At 44.2% G+C, this 21536-nt stretch overlaps 3 protein-coding genes across 3 annotated transcripts in view; 1 reads left to right on the top strand and 2 right to left on the bottom strand.

Moving 5' to 3' along the window:
• The window catches only part of GLB1 (galactosidase beta 1), a 66103-nt gene extending 65698 nt beyond the window's left edge, over positions 1–405 (top strand). The window contains exon 17 of the mRNA XM_019616613.2: positions 173–405. The gene's annotated coding sequence lies outside the window, so the exon portion shown is untranslated. The remainder of the gene's footprint in view (positions 1–172) is intronic.
• Positions 1–1364, bottom strand: part of CCR4 (C-C motif chemokine receptor 4) — a 9725-nt gene extending 8361 nt beyond the window's left edge. The window contains exon 1 of the mRNA XM_031553974.1: positions 646–1364. The gene's annotated coding sequence lies outside the window, so the exon portion shown is untranslated. The remainder of the gene's footprint in view (positions 1–645) is intronic.
• A 7183-nt stretch (positions 1365–8547) lies between these two features.
• On the bottom strand, positions 8548–18443 carry CX3CR1 (C-X3-C motif chemokine receptor 1). The gene is made up of 2 exons (XM_003207266.3): positions 18254–18443; positions 8548–10145 (listed from the first exon to the last, which is right to left on the bottom strand). Exon 2 carries the CDS (start codon positions 10129–10131, stop codon positions 9067–9069), a length of 1065 nt encoding a protein of 354 aa, XP_003207314.1. The 5' UTR covers positions 10132–10145; positions 18254–18443; the 3' UTR covers positions 8548–9066.
• Positions 18444–21536: the final 3093 nt, after the last annotated feature.

Here is a 21536-nt window from a genome sequence, read left to right as displayed (position 1 = left end):
AAAAAAAAAAAAAAGAAAGAAAGAACTGAAACTTTAAACCTTAAGCATGACAAAACAGTCATTGTGTATACTGAATTTTTCTTAAAATAAAAATCACTGATGCAAAAAACATGAGTTGTTTTCTTGTTAAAAGTGAAATGACACTACAAGGAGCTTTCTTTGTCTTGTTTAGTGATCTAGCAAATGTTCCCAAGCTCTTCCTACAGGAAGATGACAAATTTATGCTGTTTCCAAGTCTGAAGAGCAGTTGATACCTGAGATAATTTTTTCAGCCGTCACCCAACCGTCACCATGATGTCCTGGCTAAAAGGTGGTCTTTCCAAGGGAAAAAAGGCCATGCAGCAGGGAACAGCAGAGGTCTCCTCAGGCCCGTGTGTGTAGTGTTAATTGTAATGAGTTTATATAAAACAAATAAATAAATAAATATGATGTTCTGGAATAAATGCTGTGTTTTCTGTTTGCTTCCAAGTCTCAAATACTGTAGTTCGTGGTAGTCTTCAAAAGCTTGCCAAAAGGCTACCCTAAAGATTTACACAACTGATCGCTTGACACAGAATGGCGGTTGTAACATTAATTTAGTTAGAAAAGAAAGCATTTACAGAAGATCAAGACTAAGAACCAAAACTCAGTTACTACAATAGTCACCTTTCTATGTTTGTAAGATCCAGGCATTCTGACATCACAAGAGGAAAGCTGCTTCACTGGCGAGCTGTATCAACAGATTATGCAATACTCATTTCACTTTTCATTGAAGTGGAAACCACTCAGGCTGCAGAAATAAAACTGATGGGAGCAAAAAAAGTGGTCTGGATGGCTGTTATCAGTTTTCACTTGAGTTTATCTTAAGTCTTCGTGATTTAGAAGATATTCTGGTGTGCTTTGTGGTTAATTTAACATCCACAAGCTCTCATTCGCTTGGTAACAACTGCACATTAGAGAACTGGGAGAAATTGATGTTTCTTCCTGCAGCAAGGTTTCATAACTATTTTTGTTCTTACTTCTCTCAAATATATTTTTCCTGCTTGTACTTGTTCATCAGTGACTCTAGTTGCTAGACTGTGGTGTCCTGCTAGATGATGAATGATTTTGAAGTACATGGAGTGCCATCTTGAGGTGGATATGAAAAGACTGCATTGCCACTTGAGATGAGCAGAAGAAATGATGTGGCAAGCTCAGGGCAGAGTCCTACAAGGCAAGCAAGAGTGATCACAAGGATAACAAGAGACTATGGTGACCGTGGAGAAGGCCTTTAGTCTTGTGTAAAAAAGATGCATGCACTGCTTCCAGTTGCCTTGTTTGAATCTGTCTTGATCTGTGAACTCTGACTTGTGTGTTGAGTGTTGTCTTTGTTGCATCTTGTATTTTGTCCTTCCCTTGCATTATGACATCCTGAAACCCAAGCTTCCAGGAGGTTCTGGGGAGCAGGGGTCATCAATAAGACCAAGAAGGAACCGAAAAAGAGACCAAGAGGTAGTGATCTTTAATGATTCAAATGAGGTCTCCCTTTGAAAAATGATCTGACTGCAATCTGAAGAAACCTGTTCCCTAACAAAGGACCCGCGGAGAAGAGGGGCTGGAATAATGCAGAGACTCACTGGAGAGGAGCTCTGGATCTGGTGGGGTGCATATCCTGTCAAATTTTAGTGGGCTCTAAAGCTGCCCTGCTACTAAACAGGCAAATGCAGCCCTGAGCCTCCTCAGAAAACTTCCCTCTGCAGCAAAGAAAATATCTTGGTAAAGGTCCAGGCGATGTCCCTAAGAAAGGCCCAAAAAGTAATTCCTACATGCACTTACCTAATCTCCACCCTAGAATGTTTTTACACCATTAGAAATATTGTTTGAGGCCCTTCTGGTGGAAAAGCTCTCAGTTTCCATCTTCTCTCACAATGGCGTGGTATAACTGAGCATGCAAATCTTACCCAATAGGCATTCCTATGGAGGGGAAGAGAGGCTCACCCCATCTACTGGTCGTAGTAGCCACTGTTGTCCTCCTAACATGTCTGTGATGGTATCTTTCCTAGAATTCCTTTTCTTAGGCCTTTTTAATACTAGTTTTTTACTTTCAGGTGGAACTTGAGTGGGTCTCATCATACATGTCTGTATTGTGATTGGTATGATTGAAAATTGAAAAGATGTCGAGTCAGTGTTTGTCAGCAGTTTATCAATTCCATAATGCCACCAGGTTCCCATTCCTGCAGAGTTATCACAGATTCCTATGGTATTGTCAACTGACATGAGCTGACTGACAACCCTGTCCTAAGCCCCTGCAAGGGGAAGAAGCTAAGCTAGCTTCCAACCCTGTGAAGACAGACTGCAGTCATGAAAGACCAGGGAGTCTGCCCCCAAGGTGTCCCTGTGCAACACATACAAGGTTCTGGGGATGGAAAAAATGAGTGTGTGGGTAGCAGCCAAGATCCAGCAAAGCAGAACCACACTAAGCTGGTCCAGCTAAGCACCTGTAACGTCAGAACCAGTGCCACCAAAAAAAAGGTGGAGGATGGTAGTAATTGGGGACTGCTTGCTGAGAGGCACTCATGCACGTTCGACATACAATCTCTCTAAGAGAGATTTGCTGCCTGCCAGGGGCCCACATTCATGATATCATGAAGAGACTACTGTCCCTGGTAAAGCAGGACTGCTATCCATTCCTGCTCTTTCAAGTCAATTCATATGAGGCTGCAATAAAAAGATTATGAAGTATCTCGGAAAGACAGTGACAGGACTGGGAGAGCAGGTAGTGTTCTCCTCTATCCTGGTTGGAAACTGGGACCTAGGAAGGAGAATGTATCAGTTGAGTGGATGGCTGCATGGATAGTGTCACACTCAGGATTTTGGGTACAATGATCTTGGAGACACCCTTGAAAGAGTGGCCATATTGACATAGGATGACAGCTGACCAGGAAAGGCAAGAATGTTCTGGGAAGTAATCTAGTTGGAATGGCCAATAGAGCTTTAAAATAGATTGGAGTAAGGGAATGTACTTCTGAGCCGTAAGCTACAAGGGAGCTGCATGTCATGTGCCACCTACCATGAGCCATGAGCCATGTGCCACGAGCCACAAGCACTCTCCTGTGAAGAAAGACTGAAGGAGTTGGGCTTGTTTAACCTGGAGAAGACTGGGGAGAACTCATTGCAGTCTTTCAGTGCTTGAAAGGAGCTTATAAACAGGGCCTTTTACAGGGTCTAATAGTGATAGAACAAGGGGGAATGGCTTTAAACTAAAAGAGGAGAGGTTTAGGTTGTATGTTAAGAATAATTTCTTTATTCAGAGGGTGGTGAGGCCCTGGCACAGCTGCCCTGAGAAGCTGTGGTGCCCCATCCCTGGAGGTTCTCAAGGCCAGGCTGGTTGGGGCTCTGGGCAGCCTGGTCTGGTGGGTGGCAGCCCTGCCTACAGCAGGAGTTGGAACTGGGTGGGCTTTCAGGTCCCTTCCAAACCAAACCATTCTGCAATTCAATGATTCGGAGATCAGGGCTTCAAGCAATTATTATTTGTAATGAGCTGTACTGGTAAAGTCACCGGCAGAGGAAATTGCACATAGAAATAGCAGCTCGTCTTTGTCACTTGGGAGAACTGACTCATCCTCAGAGGCATGGAGCCATCTACTGTTCTCTTTCATTGGCTTCATCATTCTCCTCTAGCCCTGCCAATCATGGCCATCACAGACTTTTTCTTTGTGCTGCCAATTTTAATTTTTAAGTAGCATTTGTGGGCTTAATTAAATTACTTTTTTTTAAATTTTATTTTTTTAGAGGGGCACTCAGCTTCTCTCAGTTGCCTAGATATCTCAGCAAGTGGATCTGTAGTCCTAATGCTTGGTAGCCCAACTGTTGAGCTGCAGCTGAATATGGAGCAGTGACAAATGCATATAACATATCAGAGACTTCCAGTCTGGGTGGGATGTGAAGAAGACTGTTCTAATTACAGGTGGGAATGGCAATATCTCCTCTGTAGTGGAAGAGTCTTTGTATGCCCAGAGTCTTTGCTTGCAGTCTCCATCCCATTCACTGAGTGCTGCCTTCAGCGGCATAACGTTAGTGTGCTGCTTCCTGCTGATCAAATGGCCCCTGGTGGAAATACAGTAAATACAAACCCCAAACCATTTTTCACTAGTAAAAAAAAGTTTCCTTGGGAAGCTATTTTGCAATATTTTGTGTATTTGTGTGCTGAGTATTAATGCAACAAACAAATTTATACAGGAGCTCTTGGCGGGTATTTTTTGTAGTGTTGAAAAACAATGTGTTAACTCTAAGTCTGCAACACCCAGATCTTGAGGCTTGGGTGTGAATACGTGTGAGTCAGACTCTTAGAATAGTAGCCAAGTAAATTAGCAGCTAATTATTACCGCAGCAGCAGAATTATTACCAGGTTCAGCAGAAGTTGTATGTATGTGACAGGGAACATCTTTTAGCTTCAACTACTAGATTTGAATTTGAATAATTATTCTGGAAGTCACAGTTTTTATCCAGAAAAAAAAAAAAAAAAGAGCAGGTGTTCTGTGAACTTAATAAACTGGGGTGCAAAACAGTAAATCTTTGAGCAGGACTGGGTATGTATTTAATGCAGAAAGTATTTCATGGACTACTAAAATGTGGCTACTTTGGAAGTGGTTATGTAAACGGCTTTTGGCAAAGCATGGCGCAGTGCTGGGGCAGCGACTGCGGAACAGAAATGCTAGCAGCTAGGAATGAAAGCAAAGGTGAGCAGAGACAGTGTGGTTCCTACAATTCAATTTTGACAAGAATGCAGCTGATAACTGAGTTTTTCTTTGGAAAACTCTCCCGTGGTTTTTAGGGATGACAGAACTTGGGGCTTACATGACTGGGACTTGTCCCATCTTTGGCAACAGTGTCCTGCTAGGACAACGGTTTTGTGTAACCTGCAGGAGCTCAGTGAGGCATCTTGCAAAGGTGATAAAGACAAAATGGAAATGATAGAGCTTAATCCGTAGCCAATGCATTTATAAATAGTTTCTCTGTGGAATGTAGCCCTTAAAGCTTCAGGGTACCCCAGAACCAGGACTTCAGACCCACTCCCAGCAAATTTTAAATCCAAGGGAATACGTGAACAGCATCTTTTTCTGATGTTGGTGCTGAAAAGTCCAGCTTTCACCCCTACGCAATTTCCCAGCTGAGTGTGATACTCTGACCAGTTGCATTCCCAAGGTTTTTGTACAAATTATAAAACCCAAGAGGTCGATGAAAAGAATTAGAAGCTGTCATGCTTTGCTTGAAAGTAAAGAAAATTTAGACGTGATTATAGGACTGCGATGTGATATTTGAAGGAGCAGGATTAGATTTTTTGATGACATAAAGTCCCTAAAACACAGCCTTCTACTGAACCCAGAGGATACCTGGCCTCTATTTTGCAAAGCCGATTTCTATTCAGTCAATAGATATTACAGGTGTGTGTATTTGCAAACTGTAACTTGCCAAGTCTAATTTTTATGTCATGCAGACCTTTGGCTTTTCAGAGAGCAGTGAACCTGGTGGGCATCATGTGTGTTACATCTGTAGACTGAGCCCCCTGACCAGATTGTGCTTCTTGGGAGGAACTGTGATCTCCTTTTTGGTGGATGGGAAACAGCTCCAGAATCTATTTTGACTTTTGGGACTCTACCATTACACATTTCCAAATGTATATTATTTTTCACCTAAAAATTGATGGAGGGAGAGAGGAACTGAGGTGATGAAATTCAACCAGGATCAATACAAGAAACACTTGGAAAAGTCTAGGCTGTAAAATAGCTGAGTGGTTAGAAAATACCATTTTCCTGCTTCAGAGGTTTTGATAGAGAAGTATTATCTCTGAGTAAAGGCTCCAGTGAACTGAAAGTCCAGTAGAGGGACACGAAGAGACATCAGAGGGCTTTCAGTCAGGCTCGAATGGTGGAAAGAATACCTTCAGGAGTGCAGTGTGCAAAATAAGCAGAAACCTGGGGAAGTGGTATGGTTCATGGAGGCTGTTTTTTAAGGGTCATTGCAACAAAACTCTTCCTGCTAACTGCAAACCAAGCAAAAATGATGATCTTGGTTTTTATCGTGTTTTCGAAGATTTACCACTTCTGCTCTGAGGAGGCGTCTCAATATTTCTGTGTAGCAGAGCCAGGAAACCCCCACAAAGCTTAAAAGCATTAAAATGTCATGCAAATGCTAAAAAAAGAGCAAAAAGACATTGTGCATAAACAGCAATTTCTATATAGTGACTTGGAAATAAACGGTGTAAAAATTGAGCAGAGAAAGATCTGGGTGTCCTGGTGGACAACAAGTTGGCTATGATCCTTTGTAGCCAAGAAGGCCAAAGGCATCCTGGAGTGCTTTAAAAAGAGTGTGGCCAGCATGTTAAGGGAAGTGATCCCCCCTCTCTCCTCTGCCCTGGTGAAGCCACAGCTGGAGTACTGTGTCCAGGTCTGGGCCCCTCAGTCCAAAAAAGACAGAGATCTGCTAGGAGGAGTCCAGCAGAGGACCACAGAGATGTTAATGGGCCTAGAGCATCTCCCATATGAGGAAAGGCTGAGTAACATGGGTCAGCCTGGGGAAAAGAAGGCAGAGGGGGGATCTGATTAATGTTTATAAATATCTTAAGGAAAGTGGGGGGCAAATGGATGAGGCCAGGCTCTTCTCAGTCGTATGTAGCAATAGGACAAGGAGCAATGGCCTAAAACTTGAACACAGAAAGTTCCATACAAACATGTAGAGGAACTTCTTTACGGTAAGGGTGACAGAGCGCTGGAACAGGTTGCCCAGAGAGGTTGTGTAGTCCCCTTCTATGGAGATACTGAAGACCTGCCTGGATGCCTACCTGTGTGACCTAACGGCCTTAACAGGGGGACTGGACTCAATGATCTCATGAGGCCCTTTCTATCCCCTGCCATTTCGTGATTCTGTGATATTATTCTGACAATCCTTACATGCCCTATATCTCATGGTGTAGCAAAGAAGACAGAAAAAAAGCAGGAGGAGCACATGCATTTTGCACAAGGTATCGTTCAGAGAGCCCAGCCTTGCCAAAGGTTTGACTCACAGCAGAAAGTCTGCTTTGCAGGGGGTGAGGGGCATGTTAGTGGGCATGGTGGTGATGTGTCAGTGGTTGGACTAGATAGTCTTTTCTCACCTTGGTGATTCTATGATGAACGTGCAAAGTGATGTGCTGTGAGGTGAATGCTGGGGATGTGCTGAGTTCCTGTGAAACCACTGAGGATGGACAGGAACATCTCCCGTTTCCCAGAAAGCTGGCCAGCCGCTGGGGCTTGAGCTTGTCATTCTGGTTCATAGTTAAAGCTGCTTTTTACTCTTTGCACTCAACAGCTTTCCATTTTCTGAAAAGCAAAGCAAAGACTGAACAACCCAAGTGAGATTGCAGTGCTCAGCCCTGCAATAAACCCTCTCCAGGCTGATTTCATGCAGACGACTTCTTGTTTGGTGTCAGAGCACCTTCCTCTTAATTCCTGCACGTCTAAGCATTTCTTAAAATACCACTAGTAGGCAGGGAATCACTTGCTGGGGTGGGGGCAGGGGGAGTTTTCTTGCCTTCGCAGACTGAATTCTGAAAAATAATTTGATTCTAATTGATGCTCGCACTACTCTTATTAGCCAAGAGATCTGAAAGTTCATCTTTAGCTGAAATTTTAAAAATTAAGTGTGTATAATCCTTACACCTAACACAAGGTGCTTTATAGAAAGGCACTGTTACACTGTAGACTGTGCTGAAAGTTCAGCAGAAAAAAATTGATTGTTTACTATTTGCTGAATGAATGCCTATGGAAAATTGGTCAGTTACCGAATGGAGAAGCTCAGCTCCAAGCTTTCTCAGAAAAATGATTTTACTGAGGCCCAGAAAGAGCCTACTCCTCTCAATGATGCTCTTTTGTGTTAGTCAGGAAATGAGAGGGCTTCGTATTTGTTGGTTTCATCAATGTGTTAAAATGTGTCCCGTTGGCATGGATTTGTTTTGCAAGATTGACCTTTGATTTTTCTTTGTATGGTGATCTCAGCATCACAGATGGCAACAGGCCATTTCCCATTCCCATATCTCCTGCCCACAGACTCTAGAAAATCTCACCTGTGGCAGATAATGGCAGCAGCTTTCCAGGGAGGCCCGGGGAAGGCGCGTTCTCTTGTCTGATTGACATTTACCACCCTGATGTATTGTCATTGCATGGGTAAAAGACATATTTGGAGGCCAGAGAGCACATTTGGTATATAACATCCCACAGTTGGGTGTTTACAAGGTGGGGCAAGCAGAGCATGGGTGTGAAGCACATACCTACTCTGCAGTGCTCTGCACACCAAGCACAACGACCTCCAGCCTACACCCCAGTGCCAGTTGTCCCAACATTTCACCAACTTGGCAGGTACTCACTCTGCAGATCTCTTGAGGTTGTGCAACATGAAGTGCTTGCCAAATGATGACCAAAGAAATCAGGAGAGGTGTTGCTGGTGCAGGTCAGCTCCTGGTTGGGTCCCAAGCTCTTCAAGACAGTCCTTGCTCTGGTTATTACATATTGCTGAATGCCACTACATGGAACTAAATGCATATTCAGACAGAACTCTGTTTTTTAGGGTTTTATTAGTTATGAAAGCACAGGTAAAACAGTTTTTGCAATCAATAACTCCCCAAAATTTCTTCCACATGGATATAGTTCAATATATAGCAACAAAAATAGTCAGCTACTACTAATTAAAGGGATTATTTTCTTAAACAGGAGTTAAGGTCTATGTACATTTATACCACATACACATACAGACACAGAATTGAAAATGACAAAACTGTGTAACAGTGTCCCTATCCTAAATTTTTCTCCATTGCTGTTCTGGGCAGAGGATGCTACCTTTGCTTCTACTTTACCTCTCTCTTGATTCACTTCAGTGTTCAGCCTTGACATATTGTACTGCTTTTGTTTTTAAAATATTCACTACTTTAGAATATTTAATGCTTAACAAGAAGCACGTCAATAATTCAGTGCTGTCATAGGTCCTTCCCAGTGGGTAACATCAGCCTCTTGGCAGTACTAGACCTGCAGAAGGTATATCTACACAGATTTCCTTTTCCAAGGAGGCATTTTTGCTTCAGAGGAAGACAGTTCCATCCTGGTCACTGGTGTTGAGGGTAATGTTGCTGTTCACCATGCTTTCTGCATAGCTAGCTGAAGGGCGGACTTCATAATGATTGCAGGGTCCACAGAAGCACAGGCATGGGCAGTACTTGAAGCAGACACGGTGAAGATACTTCCTGAATTTTTCCCCAGCAAAGGCATAGATAAGAGGATTAAGGCAGCAGTGGCTGAACGCGATGGTTTCGGTCAGGTGCATTGCATAGTCCAGTGATTTAATTTGATTACAACTTAAAAACAACTCGTAGTGCCTTAAAGTCTCGAGAAAAATCAGTACATTGTATGGCGTCCAAAACAGAAAAAACACAATCACCACAACCAAGGTCAGTTTTATGGCTCGTGCTTTTTTCTGGTTTTTGCAGTACAGCAGGGTTTTGATGATCCCGCAGTAGCAATAGCATATGATGCAGACTGGGATGAAAAAACCAACGGTGTTCAGTTCCACATTGCAGAACACTGGCCAGATGTTCATCAGCACCTGGGGTAACACCGGGATGCAGTCATTTTCTAACATCTGGGAGAACACAAAATGTGGCACCGAAACCAGAAGTGCTGTTGCCCATACCCCACAGGTTATCAGAAAGCTGTGCTTCATCGTTCTGGATTTCAGGGAATACGTTGCCCGGACAATGGCCAAGTATCTGTCGATACTGATCACAGTGATAAAAAACATGCCCCCAAAGAATCCGATGTAATACAGTGAGGACACAACTTTGCAGGGGATGGTGCCCAGGGTCCATCCCCTCACCGTGTTGGATGCCCAGAAAGGGAGAGAGATCACAAAAAGAAGGTCCGAGACAGCCAAGTTCAGGAGATAAATGTCAGTAATGCTCTTTTTACTGCCTTCTTTCACGATGGCCAAAACCACCATTACATTCCCTGCAAGGCCAAGAGCAAACACGGCGATATAAAACAATGGCAGAAATATTTTTCCAAATGCTTGGATGTCAGTTTCATTGCAGATGAGAGCAGTTTCATCGTAACTGTATTCGGTTGTTACTTCAGGCAGTACTTCTGTCATGCTGAATTTTCCGGCTAGAGGCAACATGAAAAGGGAAAAGGGAAAAGAGAATAACATTAGAGAGAGATCCAGGATCCGGTGTGAAAGGCCTCACCAATGCTCACTTTGGGATTATGTCACTATTTGGGTTAGTGAGAGTTTTACTGCTGTAGCAGTGTGTATGGGAACCTCAGATTGACCACCTGAGGCGAGCACTGAGTCAGCCCTGGGAGCACAGGTGAAGGCAATTCTCCTGTGCTGCTGGAAGGGGTGGAGCCTGGCTACACCTCTCCTAGACCCACTTAAGACCTGACTACCAGTGGGGAAGGTCTTAAATTTTGGAGATCCCACCTCTTGGAGTCTTTTCAGGGAGCTCAGGACAAAGGTAAGCTTTCCATCCATTCTTCTTTAGCATGATAACATGTTTAGCTTAATTTTCTTGTATATTTCTTAATTATAAGATCTGTACATTCATTGATTATACATGTAATGGTAGATACTAAGATAAGTACGCTCTTTCTACATGTACTTCATTAAAAATTAGCTCCCTAGCACAAGAAAAAAGTGAGAATGTTAAAGGGTGCATGGGCAGCCGAGTAGCAGCAAAACAAGCAGTGCGGGTGGTCATTGCTGCGTGAGAAATGCAGGCTGTCTCCCACTTTGCTGGGCAGTGTTCAGCAGGAAGCAACATTCTAAATGGAACTACTAATGGATCAGCAGGAACCAAGCCTAACCCCAGGGTGGAAGTGTGGTAAGACACCCAGCTTGGCCATGTGTGGGCAGATGCATGCTGATGTGGCAGGAGTAAAGATTGGGAGCGAAGCAAGTGGAATCCCAGCCTAATGTCCATGTTCTCCTGACACAGTAACTTCTCCAGCCTGTTTGCAAAAAGCCTTGCATGGTTAAGCATGAAGTAAAAATGCCCGAAGGTGTGAGACAGCCCTTGCCTAAGAAGTTTCATATGATGCAGTAGTAACTACAACAAGCCCCTACGGCTGGTTGATCTGACTATACTGATATTTTCTCCAAATGTCTCAGTGCTAGAGTGCCATTTGTGGTGTGGCCCATCAAGTTCTGCCCTCTCATTTTGTAGTCATTACTCAAAGGGTGCCGGCTGGCAACATGAAGTCTCTGTTTTAAAACACCTTATTCTTTGCTGTCCCTCAGGCACCTAAATGAGAAGTGCCAGCAGTCATTAGCAAACAGTCTCTGTGGTTTGGCACAGGAAAAGCGGGCAGGCAGAAGGGCTGTCTCAGCACGGGCGCTGTGGGGCACCGGCAGAGAGCTGGGCTGTGTGCAGCCTGCAGGAGCACCCACAACTGCACGGCATCTGGGACTGAGCCCTCTGCCTGCTGCCCAGGTTGGTTCTCCAAAGGCAACGTGCGGAATTCATGGCAAACAATGAGGAATCAAGGCTTTAATTTTCTACTGGCGATAAAACTAATTGGAACTGTCTGCGGAGATGGGGGAGGTGTTGCCTATCTCTTCCTGTGTCTGCCCAGTTACTGCTTTATCTACTCTGCTAAGGGGTACAGGAACAAGCAGCAGATGTGTTATATAATCATAGAATCATGGAATTACAGAACCACCAAGGCAGGAAAAGACCTATGAAATTATCCAGTCCAACCATCCACCTATCACCTATAGTTGTCATTAAACCATGGCCCTCAACACAATGTCAAAATGTTCCTTGAACACCTCCAAGGTCAGTGACTCCACCACCTCCCTGGGTGGTGCTTTTCCATGCTGACCTTTTCTTTCATCTCTTCAGAGACTAAATGTCTGCAGCAGGTTTCTTTAAAATGGGAAGACGTGTCAGTGGTGCACCAAGGACTCTTGTGCTGCATATGAGTCACTAAGAGCCCACCTGACTCCTTGCAACCCCTCTGCACTGTCCCACAGCATCCTTCTTGCTTGCGGCTGGCTCTTCACTGATGCTATCTAAATGGAGGAGGCTGTGCACGGGGTTTGATCAACCTTGGCAAGAGATGAATTGAGGATTCAAGGTCCCATCCTGTCCTGACACACAGAAGTGAGAGTCAGTTGATAGCTCTCATATCCCCTCAGCATCCCTGCTATCCATGCACCCAAGGAGAACTGTTTGGTGGTGCTGGTGTGTGAACTTCAAGTGGAAAGAGGGAGTTCACGCTGTGTCGCTGTCTCCTCTCTGAGGGCCCCCGCTCGTGCTTGTGGTTCCCATGCTTGCTGCCTCAATTCATGCCTAGAAAGGCAGCTTGTTCCTCTGGAAGGTTTCTGTGTAAGCCAGTGCATGTCAGTATATCGTGCTGGGCGCAGGAAAGGTCTCATACTTGTCAAGAAATGCAGTTTCTGCCATGGGATAAGCCTAAGCCCTCATGGTCTTCTCTTACTGTTAGTCATCCTGCATAGGTACTGTGGTCAGATCTTTTTGAATATTTGGCTTCTCTGACACCACTTTGTTCAGTTTAAGCTGATATTACCCAACAGATGGTCTGCAACCAACCAAAAGCCTCGCAAGAAACAACTCATATGTCAGATGTGCATAATGCAATAAAATTTCATTGTGTTCTGGATTGAGAAGCAGAATATGGCCGCTTGCATCCTTCCCAGCCAGGTGTTGACTGCCAGTCTTGCAGAACCCACCCCACGCACTGACAGTCTTCTCACTGTCTGACTCAACACAAATTACTCTCTTGGGCTTACAATAAATGTTAAAATAAGGGAAAAGTTAACTGCAGACTGCAGAGCATACTGAGTAAGAACGATGTGGCTGCAATCTATCTCTGCCAAGCGTTTTCCCTTGCTGAATACAGGAAATAGTAGATTCACTTCTGCTTCTCATGGAGCTGTTCAACTGCTTTTCTCTCTCCAGATTTACGCACAGCTTTGGGCCCTACTCCTCACAAACACTTCTGCTTTTAAATATCTTTATAGCTGTCTAAAAGACAGTACTTGGCAGGATGTAAACCCTGTTTCTCAACCCAGATATTCCCAGCCAATTTCTGTTGTGCACTGTATACAATATATAGGGAAGTGAAATTGTGAGAGATTCATCAAACTCCCCTAAGCAACAGATGTTGCATTTCAACCTTCAAACAGCCTTGACATCGGACTGAGTGACACAAGAGCCAAATCCTGCCTGCACATCTGATCCATCTTGTTATTAGCCAGATGTCAATCTACAAGCTCTACTGTCAAGAAGCCAGATCTGCTAGCTCTTTGGCTTTCCACTGTGCCTCTGCTGTGGCTGAAAGAAGTGAAGTTAAGAAATAACCCAAAGCCGACCTCTAACAAAGAGTCACGCTACAAATTTGCACAATAAGCTGATGAAGTATTCAAGATTTTCACGCCTTATTCAGCACTTCAGGGTGAGGTTGACTTGACTTGCTTTTCCCATGTGGACAGGGCATGCTCTTGGCCTCAGCACCTGAGCTGCACTGCAGTGATTCAGCCTGGTCCTGGCCTAGAGAAGCTGATAGGCTTTGTGGGGACCCCTGTGAAACCCAGTCAGCGCATTTGCCTTTCTCGCGTCTTGATCTGAGCTGCCACCACCCTACCCGAATATAAACATAGTTGCTTTTGTACTGTTGTAGCTACACCCATCAGCTTCACACCTGCTGGTGAGTCTTGACAAGACCGTGGGCATGTCCTCCAAATGAAGTGACCTAACTACTGGTGGCCCTTCTAGCACACACCACAAAAGTTTAACGGAATTAACTGGGACTGGCTGGAATTGAGCAGGAGGGAAGCTGGTTGAAAGCCTTCCTAGCACTCTAGGTGAAACTCTGGTACCACTCTGCTTGTTGTCATCAGGATGCTGCAGATACTGCTAATGGCAGTTTGGATGGTGCCTAAAACAAAACTGAGATGTGAGAGTAACGCACTAACCGGTGATGGTGCCCGGTTTCTAGTCTTATACCCAACTGGTTGGTGCAATTGTTGTGGTTCAGCTTTCAAAGCCGGGTGGCTCCGTCCTTAGGGGACGCTGTCTAGAGTTACTTGGTAACATGTTAGTTAGCCACGGTCTGAAGCAGACCCAGTCCAGCAAGTGCAGTTACTTTAAACTGAGTCTATCGTTCAGCCCCGAAATGGGGACTCTTTCTACAAGTTCTGGAAGGAGATGAGAATCCCAATACTTAAAAGCAGGAGGCAAGATAAGACAGTTCATACAAGCTGATGCCAAGATAAAATTTAAACAGTAAAAAGGGAGAGTGCAGCTAATGCCACTTCATGTGGTTTTATAGCAAAAAAACCCAACAACTACTACTTTGATTTGGTCATCTGATAACCAAGTTGAGAATAGATGCTGTGCAGGAGATTTGCAGCTTTGGATTTCACAGCCTGCTGTTGTGACTGACACTCTCCAGCCCAAGGCAACACAAATCTTATATAGCAGTATGATTGGATTTGGACTGATGAGCTGTCAAATTAAAAAAAAAAAAAAAAAAAAGGTTTCAGTGAAAGAATCCTTACCAAACTGGATATATTGTTTGTAAAAGCTTTGTAAGAGCCATGAATTCAAATCCAAAAACTCTTCAGTATTACCATCAGCGGAGTGAAAGCAGATTGGGAATCAGATCCAGTAGGGTGATAGGCAACTAGATGATTGGGCAGCAGTTCAGCCAGCTCTGAGTAATCTGGGGTTTCTGGGATGATTCACCCTCACGTTTATTGTAGCCAACGTTACATGCTGCAGAGATGAACACCACAAACCATGCCTGGAGCACAGGGTCTATCCACCGGGCAACCGTGAAGCCAGTGGGCAGACATTGAAACTGAGCACCCGGCTGGATGTTTCAGTACAAAAAGCTGATGCAATCTTTGGGTGTTACAACTGTACTACGTGAGAAGAAACACAGGAGGGAAAATTTTATTGCTGTAGAGCTCACTACTGCGGCTGCAGGCATGCTTCATGTGTGCAAACTCATAAGAAGTGGAGAAAGTAGAGGAGAGCAAGCAAACCACTGGGATTCTGTCAGGTGCACCCTTGCTCTCTGCTCCCACAGTCCTTCTCTGATGACTTCAAGGTGACTTTCCTTGGATTTATTTTTTCTTCTGTGATTTATTATCAGATCCTTTGGACCATTTCTGTGGCCAGGCAGAGTTCTGTAAGCTTATTTATTGCTTATCAGTTTGAGTGCTTTAATTTATGGAGGCTCCCCTCAAGGGTCTGAGGATAAGGTTTTCAAAAGCAAGTAGTGCTCAGGGCCACTTCATTCTTAGGTTTTCCAACTCAATGTGAAGATCAAGGTGAAGAGGAAGAACACTGAGTGCTTTCCAAAAATCAGGACATTTAAGGTACAAAATAAAAGACTTAGAAATGGAAGATGATCAAACTTCAGATTAAGATAAACCTGAAAATTGCAGAGGCTTATAGCCCCTTAACAAAGACATTTAGGTCAAAAAGATTTAAAAAGAAGCCCCTTCCCTGAACCAGTTCTATGGTTCTTACATCACCATCACAAATTAAGTTAGAAGCAGTAGATTCTATAACTTAAATTCAAACCAATAGCTGGAGATGAGCAGCATGTAAATCCAGAAATTTAAACCAATACTTCTGGGTAAAAGGAATGTACTTGAAAAATTTGGGCTTGGGTTATGGAGGACAGGAGGGGATAGCATTGAGTCCAGGATCTTTGTCACTGTAACCTAAGGCTTTATAAAGCAACTGGAAAATGCTTAACCTGGAGATAACTGCAAGGCAGCAAGGAACCAAGGCACAACTTTCAGCTTAGCCATTGCATCAGAATTAGCTGTACTCTGATTTTATAAAGCAAACAATAAAACAGAAACATGGAACTATTCCTGTTTACCAATGGGGAAGGCTTCACCACCTGTGCTGCAGAGCAAACACAAAGGTCTTATTTCGACCAAGAGCCGGAGATGCTCATACCCTGGTCCCACCCAGATGCTGCTCGTGCTAACTTCCTGGCAAGGGGACTGAGCCTCGGTGCCAGGACTATGTGCCTCCAGCCACATCCCACTGCTTGCACCAGGCTCTGTGTGGTTTCTGGGGCCGTGGCAGCTCGCCCCTGCGGTTGTTGCTGTATTTATAATGAAAGCTGAGGCTTTTAACACTTCAAGCTCCCTCTCTCAAAGTCCCCCAGAGGCTGTGGCCATGCAGGAAATATGGTGCCCATGTGCCAAGGGTCCCACCTGCTCCCAACATCTTGCTCTTCGTATTTTCTCAAGGCCATTCTGAGGGTCTTCTGGTCATGCTGTATCCTCAGGGAGCTCTTTAAACGCTGAGATGTTTTGCTGAAGCATATTAGTTGTTGCTGCTGTTACCCTTTAGGCAACAGTAGAAATGAGCATGGTCTTGATGGAGCGGGATATGGGCTCAACTTTCATGACATGACCTGTAAGGACTCTTGAGCAACTGAAGTTGCAGATAACCACATCAAAGCATTTTACTGAGATGCTGTCCCTATTCGAGTGATTCTTCTGAATGGGAGCTAAGCATTAGGGTACTTCCAAGAACCTCACAAGGCACCAGTCCGAGCCCTTGGCAGTCCAACTACTTTAGAAACGTGGCTCTAAGAAGCTCAGAGCCCTACATATCATTTTCAGAAATGACTTAGGAGAGTATGACCTGACTCCTATATCTCCCATGGATCTTACAACTGAGGTTCAAAAACCACTGAAAAATGGTTCTGAATTTTTCCCCCATGCCTCTTAAGGTCATGGCTTTGAGGTCCTGATGCTGATGAACAGACCACTGACACAGATGCTGGGGTCCTCTGCAAAAGCTCTGCGTGCTGAGCAGGCTTCCAGGCTGTGTACAGTTCCAGGGCCCTGCCAAAGGACAGTATGTGAACTGTGGGCTGGAAGAACCATGGGGCTTTGTCCTCTAATTTTTACATGCATATCTGTGCGTTCTGCCCTTTTTTTCTCTGATCTGCTCTTCCTCAATATTTCTTTTTCTCAGGCCTTCTCTACTTGTGTGGCATTCAGATTTTCTTTGTATTTTCTGTGGGAGGGACTGTGGAAAGAGACAGTTGTTTGCAGCAGCATGCACTGTTTGTGCCTTGTTTGTAGTTACTGCTGGCACCATCCTCCCATCACCTTTATTGTTGTGCTTATGTATTTCCTGTCCCATTTTTGTTATTAATAAAATCTTTTAATCGTGACATCTTCGAGAAACCCAAGAAATGTGAGATCTGTTAAATTATCCTCTCCACTGTGCTTTTAGAGGTTAGCACACATTACCCTATGACAATGTCCTCATGAATATTTTCCTGTCAAGACCACGCTATCCTCTAGCAGACCTCCCAGCTCACTGCATGTTCTTGCATCCCCTTTTCCCAAATTTAGGTTTATTTATCCCCCTTTTTCTGCACTGCCCAAACTTTCAGAACTCATTGCAGTCGCTTTCCTTCTTTCATCCTGTCGCCCAGTTCATTGCCCTGCACCCAGGCTTTGCCCCAGCAGAATAGATGTCGGGAGCAGCTGTTTCTGCATCTGTATTTATATCACACGAGTACTTAATTGGCTGCTGCAACCAACTCTACTACACGAATGTCTCACCAAAACTGATTGTGTAACACTCTTCCCATGGAAGGCTGAGTCACATAGAAATTAAATAATGTGGTCATACAGAAACTTGATTTCTCAAATTTTTGGATTTCTGTCATTACCTTGCCAGTCTGCCCACTTTCTATCATCTCTAGCAAAATCCTGTATTGGGCTGTTTTTCACTGTCACTGATGATTCTGCTGTTGGTTCAGGGGCCAAAGCCAAAAGCGAGCAATGCTGGTGAGTGTAATGGTTGAAAATCCCTGCAGACTTCCAATAAAGTGCACTTAATGAAGTAGAAGGACTTTATCCTCCTGGTCCGTCCTTGTGTGCTGATGCTGCACGCTGTTCATCTCTCAGTGTTTTGCTTTAACCTTGAGGGATTCTAGCAGGGTGAATGTTTCTTTTACCACAAGATGCCACAAAAAATCAGCCACCAAGTAAAGTGTCTCTGCCCTGATTTGCTTTGACTGGTAAAATGTTCTCCTTTCTGCCTTCCCAGCTTGTAAATATTGCCCCATCATCTTAATCCAAAGTAAATCTCACTTAGATTCCCAGAGTTAAGCAGTGAGGAGATTCCCTAAGTTCGTGAGACGCCACTCGTCATCCTGACCTGTCAAATTATAGGTGAAATATAATTGTCTCTTACCTTAATTTGTAGTTGACTTGAAAACCAGTGTTTTCTTCAGGCTGAACCTGATTGTTTTCAAATGTATATTTCCTCTTCTCTAGCATATATGCCTGCCCTATGAAACCTGAACTTTGGCAGAGCAGCTTCCTGGGCTGAGCTTCAGAGCTGAGCTGAGTATTGATGTGCTCAGCTGTGGTCCCGCTGTCGTGTTGTGAAATATTGAGGCAGGACACAGCTAGTCCGTGGGGCTGAAGTGCATGCAGAAGCACTGCAGAGGAGACAAGAAATCCTTCGGGATCTTCACGCCTTCCTCCTAGTGCACAGTGCTGAGGGTGACTCTTCCAAATGCTGACCCTCTCTGTGAGAACAGTTGGGACTAAGGGGATAGAATGGACCGAACCTCTCAATTGGGGATGGTCTCAGATGCCAGGGGCTGGGGGAGTGTGGGCAGCATGGTGGTAACTTTTCTCCAGTGATGTTCACAGCTTGCTGTGACACCTCCATACCACCACCAGGGTGAAGCCACCAGCTTTAGGACCCAGAGGAGCAGGGAAAGGAAAAGGGCTAGAAATTGCCTGCAAAATAATTTTAGCTGCGTTGGTGTTCTTTCTTCTTCTGCAGCCAGTAGATCTGGAGTAATGTTTAGAGCCTTGAGACTACCATTATTCTCACAATACGTTGTGCTGCTCAAAGCTGGTTTCTCCACACACACTGAAAGTAGAAGCTCTGACTGCCAAAATCACAAACTTTCAGCTTTCAGAAAGATGATTTCTAATATATAGCATTAAGGAAACCTCACTGTGAGAACTGCCTGATTGAGAAAGATGAATTAATCTTCCTTGATACCAACAATGCTTTGAAGTTATTCCTGCAGCACTACAAATGTGTCAAAAGGGGTACCCACAAAGTTGTAACTGCAGGGCTTCGAAGAGAAACTAAGTCATGCAGACTTACACACTTCCTAACAGATCCCCCCGGGGAGCAGAAAAGACTTTTTGTTGTACTCTGATGTCTGTGATAAGCCTAGATAAGAGTGTTACTCATTATCATAGCATGCATTTTCAGTGTAACTTGAATACACATGAAATGAATGCTGCCTAAAAGACAACTGCGCATCAAGAAATATCTTTCTGTTGTCTGCCTCATTTCATGCACTGATGCTTGGGACACAGCTCAGGGATAAGAAAAGCTGAGAAAGCTGTTGGAAAAACTTTCATCCTTTTCACACACAAGAGGGAAAAGCACTTTTTGTTTCTCCAAGCTAAGAAGAAAGGCCGCTGAAGCAAAGCCCAGCAGAGGGAGCCTCATCTTCTCCTGTCACTTGACATGGCAGCTTTCCAGCCTACCAGTAGGAGATGCAGTTGTTCTTCGTTGCAAATCTGGAGAGGCAAAAATTAAAAGAGATGGAGAAAAGCTACATCTAAGTGTGGAAATGTCTTAGCTGAAGGGCTAGAGAAGGGAAGAGCCACAAAAAGCTGGCACACTTGCACACAGAGCTGGCACACTTTGTGCAAGCAAAAAGAACCTCTCTCCTGAAACCTGCTCTGACAGCCGTACCCTGATCTGTTGGTCTGCAAAGACTTGCACAGCCCCTGGCTTGAGTGGGTGCTGTGTTGAGAGATCAGCACTAAATGGGTATCTCACCTCAGATGGTGATTCATTTCATTTTTCTGAACCAGCCTCCACAGCAAGCAGTTGGGAAGCCCAGCATCAATGTTCAGGTTGAAGAATGAGTCAGACTGTGTCTATTCCTCCATGGCACCAGGCTTCAGAGGGGGCTGCTGGGCCTCTGAAATCGAGAGGAGCCTGGGCGTGCTGTGCTGGTATCAGTGCTGGATTACTGGGGGTGCTGCATGGAAATAGAGAGGTGAGTGGAGACCCACAGCTCTGCTTTGTTTCTTGTTCTGTTTCAGACCCTGCTTGGCACATCTGAGTTACCACAGTTACCATAGTTACCACAGTTTACGTGGTGCAGGTTGTGCCTTACATATTTCACAAAATATCTAGATGGTAGAAAAATGCCTTCTGGTCTTCAGTTCTCAACTACTGCATTTTTCTCTTGCTGTCTACCAGACCTTTCCAGGCCTATTAACCTACTTGTACACAGATTTCTTTACTCGCATGTAACAGTATGCTCCCTAGTTTTCATTTTTGGGTGTTTTATTTCCTTCGTATTTTCACTGAGTTCACCCTCGGTCTTCTTTAATATTTTCCACATGTCACCATTGCTGAAGCTGCTGTCAGTTCCTAATTTACAGCTCAGCTTTATTTAACAAATTCACTAGGATAAATTAAAAAAAAAAAAAAAAGAGCTTTTTTTTCTTTAAATTGGGAATGACCCGCATCTTCAACTTCAGTCTCTGGCAGAGAAGAAGTGAAGTTATTGAAGCACAGTTATAGCTTTGGATTTTTTGTTGTTGTTTGGGTTGTTATTCTTTCAGGAAAAAAAAATCCAAATCATCTTACTCGAGCAGTAAGATCCTGTGTCTGTGTGCAGTTAGAGACTTGTCATGTTTTCAGTCAAAAAAACCTCCTTACTTCCCAGCACTTTAACCTTAAGCATCTCTTTACTGATGACAACAGTTTCCACTGTGATCCCACCAACTCATCTTAAACTGGTCACTTTCAACCAGTTGCAGAGTTTCTGTGGAAAGCTGAGGGCTGAGGAGGTGCTGGCTTTGCTCTCCTCAGAAGAAATGTGAGGGAAATGTTTGGCTTCCTCTTCATCAGAAGATATTAGTGAATCCTTTTCTTTATCCATGTTGCAGCAGCATCCCTAATTGCTCCTTGTTCTTGTCCCAGAGAATGAGGAGAAGGGGAGCCTGAGGACTCAACCAGCTTCTCTGGCTCAGAAACAGAATACCTTTCTGATTCAGGCGGTTCAATTTTAATTTTTATTGTCTCAGTTTAACAGAAATTCTTACAGACACATTTCTGTGATGAGCCATCTTCGTCCTGGCAGTCAGCAAGTGAAATCCAGTGGAACTGTCAGGGGGTTTTGTTGGGCAATGCTCAAATGTCACCATGATGCCCACATGTCATTACAGTGACATCGCTGTGTGGTGCCTGGCTGGTTGGAGCAGCCAGAGTAGGTGTCACTGACCAGCACTTGTTGGTTCTGCATAGAGCCACAGGTGTTTGAACTTGAGTCTGGACAAAGAGAGAGCTGTATTTAAAGGGGATCACTCCTCACCAGGACCTTGCTTTCCTTCTTTGGTTCCAACACTTTCATTGGATATTTTAGAAATTCAGAAAGCAAGCACACAAACCAAAGAGAGGTTGCACATCTCCTGTTTATGCC

Source organism: Meleagris gallopavo, chromosome 6, assembly GCF_000146605.3.
Source record: "Meleagris gallopavo isolate NT-WF06-2002-E0010 breed Aviagen turkey brand Nicholas breeding stock chromosome 6, Turkey_5.1, whole genome shotgun sequence".
NCBI lineage: Eukaryota > Metazoa > Chordata > Aves > Galliformes > Phasianidae > Meleagris > Meleagris gallopavo.
The sequence above is the reverse complement of the archived record's forward strand: the minus strand, read 5'-3'. Positions and strand labels throughout refer to the sequence as shown.